This window comes from Petromyzon marinus, assembly GCF_048934315.1.
Source record: "Petromyzon marinus isolate PM22_M1 ecotype Great Lakes invasive population chromosome 84 unlocalized genomic scaffold, UKy_Petmar_22M1.pri1.0 chr84_unloc.6, whole genome shotgun sequence".
In the NCBI taxonomy this organism is placed as follows: domain Eukaryota; kingdom Metazoa; phylum Chordata; class Hyperoartia; order Petromyzontiformes; family Petromyzontidae; genus Petromyzon; species Petromyzon marinus.
Window position 1 is genome coordinate 22,501 of NW_027422643.1, and position 17,500 is coordinate 40,000.

The following is a 17,500-nucleotide window of genomic DNA, read 5'->3' on the forward strand; positions in this document are numbered from 1 at the left end:
CAGCACCACCATCGTTATGGAGGGGGGTGGAGGGGTCGGTGATTTTGTGGTCGTGTCCGGGGAATCTTGACGCCGCCAGCCAACCACCATGGTGGTTGTTGTTGTTGTTGTTTACTTTCCCTTCTCTGTTTGTAGAGGGGTTGTTTGTTTGTTTGTTTTTTTTGGGGGGGAAGGGTTGGGGGAAGGGCAGGAGTTGAGTGGGGGGGGGGGCGAAAGAGGAGGATGGTGGCTGCTGCTGTCACTGCCATCGCCATCACCACCATCACCATCAGCAGCTACCAGTACCAACAACACCACCAACACCACTAACATCACCATCAGCAGCTACCACTACCAACAACACCACTACCATCACCATCAGCAGCTACCAGTACCAACAACACCACCACCATCAGCAGCTACCAGTACCAACAACACCACCAACACCACTAACATCACCATCAGCAGCTACCAGTACCAACAACACCGTCACCATCACCATCAGCAGCTACCAGTACCAACAACACCACCACCATCACCACCATCAGCAGCTACCAGTACCAACAACACCATCACCATCAGCAGCTACCAGTACCAACAACACCATCACCATCAGCAGCTACCAGTACAAACAACACCACCAACAGCACTAACATCACCATCAGCAGCTACCAGTACCAACAACACCGTCACCATCACCATCAGCAGCTACCAGTACCAACAACACCGTCACCATCACCACCGTCACCATCAGCAGCTACCAGTACCAACAACACCATCACCATCAGCAGCTACCAGTACCAACAACACCATCACCATCAGCAGCTACCAGTACCAACAACACCACCACCATCACCATCAGCAGCTACCAGTACCAACACCACCACCATCACCATCAGCAGCTACCAGTACCAACAACACCACTACCATCACCACCGTCACCATCAGCAGCTACCAGTACCAACAACACCACCACCATCAGCAGCTACCAGTACCAACAACACCATCACCACCGTCACCATCAGCAGCTATCAGTACCAACAACACCACCACCATCAGCAGCTACCAGTACCAACAACACCACCACCATCACCATCAGCAGCTACCAGTACCAACAACACCACCACCATCACCATCAGCAGCTACCAGTACCAACAACACCACCACCACTACCATCAGCAGCTACCAGTACCAACAACACCACCACCATCGCCATCAGCAGCTACCAGTACCAACAACACCACCACCATCGCCATCAGCAGCTACCAGTACCAACAACACCACCAACACCACCATCAGCAGCTACCAGTACCAACAACACCGTCACCATCAGCAGCTACCAGTACCAACAACACCGTCACCATCAGCAGCTACCAGTACCAACAACACCACCAACACCACTAACATCACCATCAGCAGCTACCAGTACCAACAACACCGTCACCATCACCATCAGCAGCTACCAGTACCAACAACACCACCACCATCACCACCGTCACCATCAGCAGCTACCAGTACCAACAACACCATCACCATCAGCAGCTACCAGTACCAACAACACCATCACCATCAGCAGCTACCAGTACCAACAACACCACCAACAGCACTAACATCACCATCAGCAGCTACCAGTACCAACAACACCGTCACCATCACCATCAGCAGCTACCAGTACCAACAACACCGTCACCATCACCACCGTCACCATCAGCAGCTACCAGTACCAACAACACCATCACCATCAGCAGCTACCAGTACCAACAACACCATCACCATCAGCAGCTACCAGTACCAACAACACCACCATCACCATCAGCAGCTACCAGTACCAACAACACCACTACCATCACCACCATCACCATCAGCAGCTACCAGTACCAACAACACCACCACCATCAGCAGCTACCAGTACCAACAACACCATCACCACCGTCACCATCAGCAGCTATCAGTACCAACAACACCACCACCATCAGCAGCTACCAGTACCAACAACACCACCACCATCAGCAGCTACCAGTACCAACAACACCACCACCATCACCATCAGCAGCTACCAGTACCAACAACACCACCACCACTACCATCAGCAGCTACCAGTACCAACAACACCACCACCATCGCCATCAGCAGCTACCAGTACCAACAACACCACCACCATCGCCATCAGCAGCTACCAGTACCAACAACACCACCAACACCACCATCAGCAGCTACCAGTACCAACAACACCGTCACCATCAGCAGCTACCAGTACCAACAACACCGTCACCATCAGCAGCTACCAGTACCAACAACACCGTCACCATCAGCAGCTACCAGTACCAACAACACCACCACCATCACCATCAGCAGCTACCACTACCACCAACACCACTACCATCACCACCGTCACCATCAGCAGCTACCAGTACCAACAACACCATCACCATCAGCAGCTACCAGTACCAACAACACCACCACCATCACCATCAGCAGCTACCAGTACCAACAACACCACCAACACCACTAACATCACCATCAGCAGCTACCACTACCACCAACACCACTACCATCACCACTGTCACCATCAGCAGCTACCAGTACCAACAACACCACTACCATCACCACTACCATCAGCAGCTACCACTACCAACAACACCACTACCATCACCACTACCATCAGCAGCTACCAGTACCAACAACACCACTACCATCACCATCAGCAGCTACCACTACCACCAACACCACTACCATCAGCAGCTACCAGTACCAACACCACCACTACCATCAGCAGCTACCAGTACCAACAACACCACTACCATCAGCAGCTACCAGTACCAACAACACCACTACCATCAGCAGCTACCACTACCAACAACACCACTACCATCAGCAACTACCAGTACCAACACCACCACTACCATCAGCAGCTACCAGTACCAACACCAACACCGCCACCATCACTACCACCATCAGCATCATCAGCAGCAGGGTCGTTATATTGGGGGTAGCTGAGATTTGTTCAGAAGTTTTGAGCCGAGGTGGTGGTGGTGGTGATGGAATTAGTGATTAGTGGTGATGGAGTTTGTGGTGGTGGAGTTGGTGGTGGTTGAGATAATGATGGAGGTGGTGGTGGTGAAGTTTGTGGTGGTTGAGATAATGATGGTGGTGGTGGTGGAGTTGGTGGTGGTTGAGATGATGATGGAGGTGGTGGTGGTGGAGTTGGTGGTGGTTGAGATGATGATGGAGTTGGTGGTGGTTGAGATGATGATGGAGGTGGTGGTGGTGGAGTTGGTGGTGGTTGAGATGATGGAGGTGGTGGTGGAGTTTGTGGTGGTTGAGATGATGATGGAGGTGGTGGTGGAGTTTGTGGTGGTTGAGATGATGATGATGGTGGTGGTGGAGTTTGTGGTGGTTGAGATAATGATGGAGGTGGTGGTGGTGGAGTTGGTGGTGGTTGAGATGATGATGGAGGTGGTGGTGGTGGTGGTGAAGTTTGTGGTGGTTGAGATGATGATGGAGGTGGTGGTGGTGGTGGTGGAGTTTGTGGTGGTTGAGATGATGGAGGTGGTGGTGGTGGAGTTTGTTGTGTTTGAGATGATGATGGAGGTGGTGGTGGTGGAGTTTGTGGTGGTTGAGATGATGATGGAGGTGGTGGTGGTGGTTGAGATGATGATGGAGGTGGTGGTGGAGTTTGTGGTGGTTGAGATGATGATGGAGGTGGTGGTGGAGTTTGTGGTGGTTGAGATGATGATGGAGGTGGTGGTGGTGGTGGAGTTTGTGGTGGTTGAGATAATGATGGAGGTGGTGTTGCATGGTGGAGTTTGTGGTGGTTGAGAATGATGGAGGTGGTGGAGTTGGTGGTGGAGTTTGTGGTGGTTGAGATGATGATGGAGGTGGTGGTGGAGTTGGTGGTGGTTGAGATAATGATGGAGTTTGTGGTGGTGGAGTTTGTGGTGGTTGAGATAATGATGGAGGTGGTGGTGGTGGTGGAGTTTGTGGTGGTTGAGATGATGGAGGTGGTGGTGGAGTTGGTGGTGGTTGAGATGATGATGGGAGGTGGTGGTGGTGTTGAAGTTTGTGGTGGTTGAGATAATGATGGAGGTGGTGGTGGTGGAGTTTGGTGGTTGAGATGATGATGGAGGTGGTGGTGGTGGTGGTGAAGTTTGTGGTGGTTGAGATGATGATGGAGGTGGTGGTGGTGGTGGAGTTGGTGGTGGTTGAGATAATGATGGAGGTAGTGGTGGTGGTGTTGCATGGTGGAGTTTGTGGTGGTTGAGATGATGATGGAGGTGGTGGTGGTGGTGGAGTTTGTGGTGGTTGAGATGATGATGATGGAGGTGGTGGTGGTGGAGTTTGTGGTGGTTGAGATGATGGTGGTGGTGGAGTTTGTGGTGGAGTTTGGTGCCATTTTTGTTGCTGTTCACCGCGGTGGCGGTGGCGTTGACTCCGATGGCGATTGCCGATTTGTCGACGGTACCCAGAGTTCATTTGTTAGCGGCGGTGCCCAGCTGTCCTGGGCCTCTGTCCCCAGCCAGAGTAACGTGGAGTTTGAACGTAGGAGAGAGACAGTAGACGTGTGTGTGTGCGTGCGTGCGTGTGTGTGTGTGCGTGTGTGTGTGTGCGTACCACTGTCACAACACGGTGGTGGTGGTGGTGAACGGCACCACCACCACTCCTGTGTTGTGACGCTGGTGGTGGTGGTGGTGAACGGCATCACCACCACTCTGACAGTAGTGGCGGTGAACGGCATCACCACCACCACTGTGTTGTGACATTGGTGGTGGTGGTGGTCTTCGTAGGCTGCTGCTGCTCAAAGCACTTGCCTCCTCCCCCCTTACAGCACCGTGTGTGGAGCTTTACGGGGCAGCTTTGTCTGTGTGTGACTCTGTGTGTGTGTGTGTACGCGCGTGCAGACGGTGTATCTAGGCATGTACATAGACATGGGACAGGCACACGGGGGAGGGGTACACACAGACACGCACGTACACACACACACACTTCTGTGTAGATTTGTGTGTGTGTGTATATACGGTGAGGGGTACACGCTCGCTCACCCGCTCGCTCACACTCTCACTCGCCTTCTCACTCGCCCTCCCGCTCACCAATTCGCTCACCATCTCCCCCCATCGCCACTCGCAGCTTCCACTCGCCCTCGCTCACCCCCTCACTCGCCCACCTGTTCACCCACCCACTCACCTACTCACTCACTCGCGCACCTGCTCACCCACCCACTCACCTACTCACTCACCTGTTCACCCACCCACTCGCCCACCTGCTCACCCACCCACCTGCCCACCCACCCACTCACCTACTCACTCGCGCACCTGCTCACCTACCCACTCGCCCATTCATCCACCCACTCATTCACCCACCCACTCACTCACCTACTCACTCACTCGCGCACCTGCTCACCCACCCACTCACCTGTTCACCCACCCACTCGCCCACCTGCTCACCCACCCACCTGCCCACCCACCTGCCCACCCACCCACCCACTCACCTGTTCACCCACCCACTCGCCCACCCACCCACTCACCTACTCACCTACTCACTCGCGCACCTGCTCACCCACCCACTCGCCCATTCCTCCACCCACTCATTCACCCACCCACTCACTCGCACCTCACTCGCCACCTCACTCGCACCACTCGGCACCACCCCCGTCGCTCGCTGTGGTGGGGCCACGCTTCCCTCTGTCGGAGTCTGGCAGAGGGAAGGAAGCGGTGGCGCCCCCCCTCCCCCCCCGTGGACTGACTTTGTCGACGTTCTGAGTGTTGCACCGAGTGCTGATGGCTGATTAAACTTGTCACTGTAAAGCCCTGCCAAGTAGCGCCTCCGTTATTTACGCTCGCCACCACCACCACCACCACCGTGCTCACCACGAGCAAGCAAAGGGGCAGCTGCCGCTGGGGGTGCCCCCTAGGCTACAGACTCACACACAGAGACAGCTGTCACTGGGGGTGTCCCCTAGGCTACAGACACTCACACACAGAGACAGCTGTCACTGGGGGTGTCCCCTAGGCTACAGACACTCACACACAGAGACAGCTGTCGCTGGGGGTGTCCCCTAGGCTACAGACACACACAGAGACAGCTGTCACTGGGGGTGTCCCCTAGGCTACAGACACTCACACACACAGACAGCTGTCACTGGGGGTGTCCCCTAGGTTACAGACACACACACACACAGACAGCTGTCACTGGGGGTGTCCCCTAGGCTACAGACACACACACAGACAGCTGCCGCTGGGGGTGTCCCCTAGGCTACAGACACACACAGAGACAGCTGTCACTGGGGGTGTCCCCTAGGCTACAGACTCGCACAGAGACAGCTGTCACTGGGGGTGTCCCCTAGGTTACAGACACACACAGAGACAGCTGTCACTGGGGGTGTCCCCTAGGCTACAGACTCACACAGAGACAGCTGTCACTGGGGATGTTCCCTAGGCTACAGACTCACACAGAGACAGCTGTCACTGGGGATGTCCCCTAGGCTACAGACTCACACAGAGACAGCTGTCACTGGGGGTGCCCCCTAGGCTACAGACACTCACAGAGACAGCTGTCACTGGGGGTGTCCCCTAGGCTACAGACTCACACAGAGACAGCTGTCACTGGGGGTGTCCCCTAGGCTACAGACCCACACACAGAGACAGCTGTCACTGGGGGTGTCCCCTAGGCTACAGACTCACACAGAGACAGCTGTCACTGGGGGTACCCCCTAGGCTACAGACTCACACGGCAGCTGTGATCATCATTGCGTGTACACCCATACAGTGTCGCTCGATTTCGGAAGCGATTTGGCCATCGCGAATGATAGCAGCACCACTAGGTGTCCGATAGTCGTCGTCACGTAGAGATGAATAGCAGCGGCCAAAAATACTTTTGATTCTAAATTTAGAGGTGTGGGGGAACCGCCTCTGGATGAACCGGAGATAAATCCCAGTAGCGACCACCACGGGGACAGCAAGAGAGAGAGAGAGACGCAGACTCCAAATGTCCAGCAGCAGTAGCAGGCATTGTCAGGGTCGGGGATCGAACCCACGACCTCCTGTGTACCTGGCGAGGTAGCCAACATCTCACCACGTGGAGAGAGAGAGAGACGCAGACTCCAAATGTCCAGCAGCAGTAGCAAGCATTGTCAGGGTCGGGGATCGAACCCACGACCTCCTGTGTACCAGGCGAGGTAGCCAACATCTCACCACGTGGTGGTGGTGGTGGGAGGTATTGGTGTGTGGGGGGTGTTTGTGTATTTGTGTAAATAGGAGGGGAAGGATGTCGCAGTTGCTGGTTCTGTGCTTGGATACAAAATAAATGAGCACTCGAGAGACGCCGTGAAGTCGACTTTCATTTGTGTATCCGAGTGTCTCTGAGTGTGTGTGTCTCTGTGTGTGTCTCTGTGTCCGATTGTCTCTGAGTGTGCATGAGTGTCTGTGTGTGTCTGAGTATGCATGAGTGTCTGTGTGAGTGTCTCTGTGTGTGTCTGAGTATGCATGAGTGTCTGTGTGTGTCTCTGTGCATGAGTGTCTCTGTGTGTCTCTGTGTGTGTGTCTCTGTGCATGAGTGTCTGTGTGTGTCTCTGTGTGTGTGTCTCTGAGTGTCTGTGTGTGTGTCCGAGTGTCTCTAAGTGTGGGTGTGTGTCTGTGTGTCTCTAAGTGTGTGTGTCTGTGTGTGTCCGAGTGTCTCTAAGTGTGTGTGTGTCTGTGTGTGTCTCTGTGTGTGTCAGAGTGTCTCTAAGTGTGCGTGTGTGTCTGTGTGTGTCTCTGTGTGTGTCAGTGTCTCTAAGTGTGTGTGTCTGTCTGTGTGTGTCCGAGTGTCTCTAAGTGTGCGTGTGTGTCTCTGTGTGTGTCAGAGTGTCTCTAAGTGTGCATGTGTGTGTCTTTGTCTCTTGAGTGTCTGTGTCTCTGTGCATGTGTGTCCGTCTGTCTATGTGTCTCTGAGTGTGCGTGTGTGTGTGTCTTGAGTGTGTGTCTGTCTGTGTGTGTGTCTCTTGAGTGTGTGTGTGTCTGTCTCTGAGTGTGTGTGAGTGTGGGGAGCGGTGGGTGTAGTGGTGAGCGCTACGCCACGCTACGAACCCGGCGACCCGAGTTCGATTCCCGCTCACGGCCAACAGCAGCGATGGAGATTCTCTGAACCGGTCCTGGGCCTCCCCTAAGTCGACTCGGCCTCAAATGAGTAGCGGTGTAGTCAACGTCGCTAGCACTGGGAGAGACAAAGGCGGCCGGGCGTGGTGGTGGTGCTGGCCATCCACCCCCTCTGTGTGTGTAGCCACAGTGCCGGTAGCCTTCATAGACGCTGCTTCTACTCGCTAACAGCCCTGTGTGGGCTAACTGGGGGAGCTTTGTGTGAGTAGTGAGTGAGTGAATGTGTAGGTGAGTGGGTGTGTGAGAATGATTGAATGGATAGACGAGTGGGTGTGTGAGTGATTGAATGGATAGGTGAGTGGATGAGTGGGTGAGTGTGTAGATGAGTGTGTGTGAGTGAATGTGTAGGTGGGTGTGAGTGTGAATGGATAAGTGAGTGTGTGAGTGAATGTGTAGGTGAGTAGGTGTACGAGTGAATGTGTAGGTGAATGTGCGAATGATTGAATGGATAGGTGAGTGGGTGAGTGAATGTGTAGGTGACTGTGTGAGTGGGTGTGTGAGAGTGCGAATGTGTAGGTGAATGATTGAATGGATAGGTGAGTGTGTGAGTGAATGTGTGATTGAATGGATAGGTGAGTGAATGGATAGGTGAGTGGTTGAATGGATAGGTGTAGGTGTGTGTGAGTAGGTGAGAGAATGGATAGGTGAGTGGTTGACTGTATGAGTGGGTGTGAGTGAATGTGTTGATGAGTGTGTGAGTGAGTAGGTGAGTGGGTGTGAGTGTATGACTGGGTGAGTGGGTGTGTGAGTAGGTGAGTGAGTGAGTGTGTGAGGAGTGAGTGAGTGTGTGAGGAGTGAGTGAGTGTGTAGTGAGTGAGTGAGTAGGTGAGTGAGTAGGTGAGTGAGTGAGTGTGTGAGTAGGTGAGTGAGTGAGTGTATGAGTAGGTGAGTGTGTGAGTAGGTGAGCGAGTGTGTGAGTAGGTGAGCGAGTGTGAGTAGGTGAGCGAGTGTGTGAGTAGGTGAGTGAGTGTGTGAGTAGGTGAGTGAGTGTGTGAGTAGGTGAGTGAGTGAGTAGGTGAGTGAGTGAGTAGGTGAGTGAGTGAGTAGGTGAGTGAGTGAGTGTGTGAGTAGGTGAGTGAGTGTGTGAGTAGGTGAGTGAGTGAGTGTGTGAGTAGGTGAGTGAGTGAGTGTGTGAGTAGGTGAGTGAGTGAGTGAGTAGGTGAGTGAGTGAGTAGGTGAGTGAGTGTGTGAGTAGGTGAGTGAGTGTGTGAGTAGGTGAGTGTGTGAGTAGGTGAGTGAGTGAGTAGGTGAGTGAGTGAGTAGGTGAGTGAGTGAGTAGGTGAGTGAGTAGGTGAGTGTATGAGTAGGTGAGTGAGTAGTTGAGTGAGTAGTTGAGTGAGTAGGTGAGTGAGTAGGTGAGTGTGTGAGAGGGTGTGTGAGTAGGTGAGTGTGTGATAGGGTGAGTGAGTAGGTGAGTGAGTAGGTGAGAGGGTTAGTGAGTAGGTGAGTGAGTAGGTGAGTGAGTAGGTGAGTGTATGAGTAGGTGAGTGAGTAGGTGAGTAGGTGAGAGGGTGTGTGAGTAGGTGAGTGTATGAGTAGGTGAGAGGGTGAGTGAGTAGGTGAGTGTATGAGTAGGTGAGTGAGTAGGTGAGTGAGTAGGTGAGTAGGTGAGAGGGTGTGTGAGTGTCTCTGTGGCCCTGGGGGAGACAAAGGCGGCCGGGCGTGGTGGTGTTGTCCACACCACCCCCACTGTGTGTGGTGTCACTGCCGGTCGCCTTCATAGGCGGTGCTGCTGCTACTCACAGCCACTTGCCCCCTCCAACACTCGTAGACACATGGTCTAGGTTCCGTTCTGTCTTCAACGTTTCGGGCCACTGACCTTTTGTATCGTCATAATTTTAGTGAAAACAAAATTGTATTCTTCCCTGTATTAAGCTACATCGAGCGTTTTTGGAAAAGGCTCGTTGCCCGAAACGTCGACTCGTCAATATTTTAATGTTGCAGCCACACTAAGACCCTGGTCTTATTATTGTTATCGTCATCATAGAGTGAAAAACGAATCGCGTTTGTTAAAAAAAAAATAAACATCACCGCCGGCCACCGTAGCCGACCCTCGTCCCGCCCACCTTATTGAGAACCCCGCGTCACGTGACGTCGCCGTCAAGATGGCGGCAAGGCAGGATGTTATTTTCCCGCCAAATTTATAACTTTATTTCTAAAGATTTTATTCACGAATGAAGTTAACGTTTTCGAAATAAAAGCAAGCTGGTGGTGGTGGTATAACAAACATATCCTGCAGCACAAGAGGAGCGATGCCTCGCTACGCGCATCTCGTCATGGGCCCCGCCGGCAGTGGCAAGGTAAACGCTTCCTCGCCTAGGCCCTGTTCAGGCTCCTCCATTACCTTTTAATAGGACGATGCGTTTTATTCTAGATTTAAAGCTTTCGTGACTGCTAGGATCCATACTCTTCGGTTCTATTGGGTAAAGTCACGTAGGTAGAAAATAAAATAACACAAATATTCTCACGACGTTTCGGCCGCAACACAAGCGGGCCTTCATCAGGTGAAGGGGACGAGACTGTCTGGTAGGACAGCGCTGGAGTGGGAGAAGCCACGCTTAGATTTCGATTTAAAGCTTTCGTGACTGCAAGGATTCATCTTCTTAGGTTCTTTCGGTAAAGTCACGTAGAATGAGAATAAAATAATACATTGATAAAATAAAATAACACAATAATATTCTCACGACGTTTCGGCCACAACACAAGCGGCCTTCATCAGGTGAAGGGACGAGACTGTCTGGTAGGACAGCGCTGGAGTGAAAGAGCCACGTTCAGATCACGGCCTTTAAGCTGTGCGATAGGAACAAAGCACCTTGACAAAGGAATTAGCATATAATTTAGCATTGAAATAGCTGAGTGATTAGCTTGTAACTGGTCACAGAAATAGCTAAGTTAAAGTATACACATCCGCAGAGGTACCCCTTGACAAAGGAATTAGCATAGAATTTAGCATTGAAATGGCTCATTGAAATAGCTAAGTTAAAGTATACACATCCGCAGAGGTACCCCTTGACAAAGGAATTAGCATAGAATTTAGCATTGAAATGGCTCATTGAAATAGCTAAGTTAAAGTCTACACATCCGCAGAGGTACCCCTTGACAAAGGAATTAGCATAGAATTTAGCATTGAAATAGCCGAGTGATTAGCTTGTAACTGGTCACAGAAATAGCTGTGTTAAAGTCAGAGCATACACATTCACCGAGGCACCTAGTACTGATGAGTACTAGGTGCCTCTAGGTGCCTCGGTGAATGTACTGATGAGTACTAGGTGCCTCGGTGAATGTATATGCTCTGACTTTAACATAGCTATTTCTGTGACCAGTTACAAGCTAATCACTCGGCTATTTCACTGCTAAATTCTATGCTAATTCCTTTGTCAAGGGGTACCTCTGCGGATGTGTATACTTTAACTTAGCTATTTCAATGAGCCAATTCAATGCTAAATTCTATGCTAATTCCTTTGTCAAGCAGCGCTAATTCCTTTGTCAAGGGGTACCTCTGCGGATGTGTATACTTTAACTTAGCTATTTCAATGAGCCATTTCAATGCTAAATTCTATGCTAATTCCTTTGTCAAGGCGCTTTGTTTCTTCTCACACAGCTTAAAGGTCGCGATCTAAGCGTGGCTTCTCCCACTCCAGCGCTGTCCTCCAGACAGTCTCGTCCCCTTCACCTGATGAAGGCCTGCTTGTGTTGTGGCTGAAACGTCGTGATTTTTTTGTTATTTTATTTTCACCCACGTGACTTTACCCGATGCGTTTCATATCGTAATCCACAATAATAGAGGCGTACATTAAGTAGTGAGGCGTACACTCGTTCACTTTGTTTAGCCGATGTCGTTTGCGTGGTGACTTTTTATCGAAGCGACCAAAGAGTTTGGATTTCTGCAGTCACGAAAAATTCAAATCTCGATTCGCTCCACAGCAGCTGAGCGAGGCATTTTACTCCTGGTACGATAAACGATAGAGTCTAAAGTTTAATATTTAAACGTTCGTGACTGCAGGATTTAATGCCCTTGGTTCTTTCCGTAGAGTCACGTAGGTCGAAAATAAAATCTTAAAAGTCAAACAAGATGAAAAAAAAACCGCACGACGTTTCGATCGCAACACGAGCGCTCTTACACGAGGCGGATATAAATAAGAATAAAAGGAAACAATTAAATCACGACGTTTCGGAGGCAACACAAGCAGCCGTCTTCAGGTGGAACAGTCACAGCAGGATCGCTGCATCAAGAGCGATCTTGCTGTGAATGTTCCACCTGAAGACGGATGCTTGTGTCGCCTCCGAAACGTCGTGATTTAATTGTTTTATTTTATTCTTTATTTTTACCTGCGGGACTTTACCGAAAGGGGAAAAAAAACAAAGAGTATGAATCCTTGCAGTCACGAAAAGCTTCAAATCTAGAGAAATATATAGTTTAGTTTTTAGTTGAGATGAATTCCTCTAAATGTCTACGTGATCATGATGATGATTTTAGATACTTGGCTAAGCTGATATCATTGCGTGATGGACAGGTGTCTTCTTATGAGCTACACAGCAAATCCTCAGTGAGGCATCACACCCGGTACAATCAACGTAGTTTAGTTTTTAGTTGAGATGAATTCCTCTAAATGTCTACGTGATGATCATGATGATGATTTTAGATACTTGGCTAAGCTGATATCATTGTGATGGCCAGGTGGCTTCTTACGAGCTAAACAGCAGCTGCTGCTCCTCAGTGAGGCATCACACCCGGTACAATCAACATAGTTTAGTTTTAGTTGAGATGAATTCCTCTAAATGTTTACATGATGATGATGATTTTAGATACTTGGCTAAGCTGATATCATTGCGTGATGGCCAGCTGGCTTCTTACGAGCTGCACAGCAAATCCTCAGTGAGGCATCACACCCGGTACAATCAACGTAGTTTAGTTTTTAGTTGAGATGAATTCCTCTAAATGTCTACATGATGATCATGATGATGATTTTAGATACTTGGCTAAGCTGATATCATTGCGTGATGGCCAGCTGGCTTCTTACGAGCTGCACAGCAAATCCTCAGTGAGGCATCACACCCGGTACAATCAACGTAGTTTAGTTTTTAGTTGAGACGAATTCCTCTAAATGTCTACGTGATGATCATGATGATGATTTTAGATACTTGGCTAAGCTGATATCATTGCGTGATGGACAGGTGTCTTCTTATGAGCTACACAGCAAATCCTCAGTGAGGCATCACACCCGGTACAATCAACGTAGTTTAGTTTTTAGTTGAGACGAATTCCTCTAAATGTCTACATGATCACGATGATGATTTTAGATACTTGGCTAAGCTGATATCATTGTGTGACGGCCAGGTGGCTTCTTATGAGCTACACAGCAGCAGCTGCTCCTCCTCAGTGAGACATCACACCCGGTACAATCAACGTAGTTTAGTTTTAGTTGAGATTAATTCCTCTAAATGTCTACATGATGATCATGATAATGATTTTAGATACTTGGCTAAGCTGATATCATTGCGTGATGGCCAGCTGGCTTCTTACGAGCTGCACAGCAAATCCTCAGTGAGGCATCACACCCGGTACAATCAACGTAGTTTAGTTTTTAGTTGAGATGAATTCCTCTAAATGTATACGTGATCATGATGATGATGATTTCAGATACTTGGCTAAGCTGATATCATTGCGTGATGGCCAGCTGGCTTCTTACGAGCTGCACAGCAAATCCTCAGTGAGGCATCACACCCGGTACAATCAACGTAGTTTAGTTTTTAGTTGAGACGAATTCCTCTAAATGTCTACGTGATGATCATGATGATGATTTTAGATACTTGGCTAAGCTGATATCATTGCGTGATGGACAGGTGTCTTCTTATGAGCTACACAGCAAATCCTCAGTGAGGCATCACACCCGGTACAATCAACGTAGTTTAGTTTTTAGTTGAGATGAATTCCTCTAAATGTCTACATGATGATCATGATGATGATTTTAGATACTTGGCTAAGCTGATATCATTGCGTGATGGCCAGCTGGCTTCTTACGAGCTGCACAGCAAATCCTCAGTGAGGCATCACACCCGGTACAATCAACGTAGTTTAGTTTTTAGTTGAGATGAATTCCTCTAAATGTCTACGTGATGATGATTTTGATGATTTTAGATACTTGGCTAGGCTGATATCATTGCGTGATGGACAGGTGGCTTCTTATGAGCTACACAGCAAATCCTCAGTGAGGCATCACACCCGGTACAATCAACGTAGTTTAGTTTTTAGTTGAGATTAATTCCCCTAAATGTCTACGTGATCATGATGATGATTTTAGATACTTGGCTAAGCTGATATCATTGCGTGATGGACAGGTGTCTTCTTATGAGCTACACAGCAAATCCTCAGTGAGGCATCACACCCGGTACAATCAACGTAGTTTAGTTTTTAGTTGAGACGAATTCCTCTAAATGTCTACGTGATCATGATGATGATTTCAGATACTTGGCTAGGCTGATATCATTGCGTGACGGCCAGGTAGCTTCTTATGAGCTACACAGCAAATCCTCAGTGAGGCATCACACCCGGTACAATCAACGTAGTTTAGTTTTTAGTTGAGACGAATTCCTCTAAATGTCTACGTGATAAAAGATGACGATGATGATGATGACGATGATGATCATATCCACCACTTGGTTAAACTGCTGTCACCTTGTGATGACCGTGTCGCTTGTGATATAAAAGAGCAGCTTCGGAGTTTATCATTGAGGTTTTACAGCGGCGTGAACCCCGCCATCAATCACCTCCATTACCAGCAGCAGCGGCAGTAGCAGCGGCAGCGGCGACAAACAGCGGGAAACAACAGCCGCCATTCGCCACTTTGTTGGCGATGATGGCTCGCCACGGCGCCTGTGCCAGGCTAGGTGCACCTTGAGGCCACGTGAAGTGTCGATGGCTCGCCGCTGCTGACGGGAGGTCACGGGACAGACCCAGCAGGTGCCATGGGTTGTTACTGCTGTGCCAGGCTAGGTGCAGGTGGAGGAGGGTCACGGGACAAACCTGCCCATCACCACCACCATCACCACTCCCACCATCACCCCCATCACCACCACCCCCACCACCACCCCCATCACCACCACCACCACCCCCCCATCACCACCCCCATCACCACCACCCCCATCACCACCACCACCCCCCCCCATCACCACCCCCACCACCACCCCCATCACCACCCCCATCACCACCATCACCATCACCACCCCCATCACCCCCATCACCACTACCACCACCACCCCCACCACTACCCCCCATCACCCCCACCACTACCCCCATCACCACCACCACCACCCCCATCACCACCACCCCCATCACCACCCCCATCACCACCACCACCTCCACCACCACCCCCACCACCACCCCCATCACCACCCCCATCACCACCCCCATCACCACCCCCACATCACCAACCCCATCACCCCCATCACCACCACCACCACCACCCCATCACCACCACCCCCATCACCCCCATCACCACCACCCCCATCACCACCCCCATCACCACCCCCATCACCACCCCCATCACCACCCCCACCACCACCCCCATCACCACCACCCCCACCACCACCCTCACCACCCCCATCACCCACATCACCACCCCCAATCACCACCCCCATCACCCACATCACCACCCCCATCACCACCCCCATCACCACCCCCATCACCACCCCATCACCACCACCCTCACCACCACCATCACCACCCCATCACCACCACCACCCCCATCACCCCCATCACCACCACCACCATCACCACCCCCATCACCACCCCCACCACCATCACTACCCCCATCACCCCCATCACCACCCCCACCACCATCACCACCCCCATCACCACCACCACCATCACCACCCCCATCACCACCACCACCCCCATCACCACCACCACCATCACCACCCCCATCACCACCATCACCACCCCCATCACCACCCCTACCACCACCCCCATCACCACCCCCATCACCACCACCACCCCCATCACCACCACCACCACCCCATCACCACCACCACCACCATCACCACCACCATCACCACACCCATCACCACCACCATCACCACCCCCATCACCACCACCATCACCACCCCCATCACCACCCCCACCACCACCACCCCCATCACCACCACCACCCCCACCCCCATCACCACCCACATCACCACCACCACCCCCATCACCACCCCCATCACCATCACCACCATCACCACCCCCATCACCACCACCCCCATCACCCCCATCACCACCCCCATCACCCCCACCACCATCACCACCCCCATCACCACCCCCCTCACCACCACCACCCCCCCATCACCACCCCCATCACCACCCCCATCACCACCCCATCACCACCCCCATCACCACCCCCATCATCACCCCCCTCACCACCATCACCACCCCCCCCTCACCACCACCCCCACCACCACCCCCATCACCACCACCACCCCCATCACCACCACCCCATCACCACCTCCATCACCACCCCCATCACCACCCCCCCACCACCACCCCCATCACAACCCCATCACCACCCCCATCACCCCCATCACCACCATCACCACCCCCATCACCACCCCCACCACCATCACCACCCCCATCACCCCCATCACCACCCCCATCACCCACATCATCACCCCCATCACCCACATCATCACCCACATCATCACCCACATCACCACCCCCATCACCACCACCACCCCCATCACCACCACCCCCATCACCACCTCCATCACCACCCCCATCACCACCCCCCCACCACCACCCCCATCACAACCCCATCACCACCCCCCTCACCACCATCACCACCCCCACCAGCACCACCCCCATCACCCCCATCACCACCCCCATCACCCACATCACCACCCCCATCACCACCACCACCCCCATCACCACCACCACCCCCATCACCACCACCCCCATCACCACCCCCATCACCACCCCCATCACCACCCCCATCACCACCCCCATCACCACCACCACCCCCATCATCACCCCCATCACCACCCCCACCATCACCACCCCCATCACCACCCCCATCACCACCCCCACCACCCCCATCATCACCCCCATCACCACCCCCATAACCACCCCCATCACCACCACCACCCCCATCACCACCCCCATCACCACCACCACCCCCATCACCACCCCCATCACCACCCCCACCACCACCATCACCACCCCCATCACCACCCCATCACCACCCCCCTCACCACCATCACCACCCCCACCACCACCCCCATCACCCCCATCACCACCCCCATCACCCACATCACCACCCACATCACCACCCCCATCACCACCACCACCCCCATCATCACCCCCATCACCACCCCCATCACCACCACCCCCATCACCACCACCACCCCCATCATCACCC

The 17,500-nt window shown here is 52.2% G+C and overlaps 2 protein-coding genes across 16 annotated transcripts in view; both read left to right on the plus strand.

The window, feature by feature from the left end:
- LOC142908505 (uncharacterized) overlaps positions 1-7,295 on the plus strand; it is a 7,645-nt gene extending 350 nt beyond the window's left edge. Inside the window, exons 1-3 of one of the 15 annotated variants that reach the window (XR_012931826.1) lie at positions 1-3,648; positions 3,682-3,729; positions 3,766-7,295. The exon at positions 1-3,648 is cut by the window's left edge and continues 350 nt beyond it. Coding sequence is in view for 6 of the 15 variants with exons in the window: in XM_076059228.1 (XP_075915343.1) it covers positions 3,040-3,612; positions 3,643-3,798 (729 nt within the window). In the remaining 9 variants the exon portion in view is untranslated. The other 14 variants (XR_012931822.1, XM_076059233.1, XR_012931819.1 and 11 more) reach the window with 14 other exon arrangements.
- Positions 7,296-10,173: 2,878 nt separating this feature from the next.
- Positions 10,174-17,500, plus strand: part of GPN3 (GPN-loop GTPase 3) — a 34,079-nt gene continuing 26,752 nt past the window's right edge. The window contains exon 1 of the mRNA XM_076059234.1: positions 10,174-10,408. Within this exon, the coding sequence (XP_075915349.1) occupies positions 10,361-10,408 (48 nt within the window). The 5' untranslated portion in view covers positions 10,174-10,360. The remainder of the gene's footprint in view (positions 10,409-17,500) is intronic.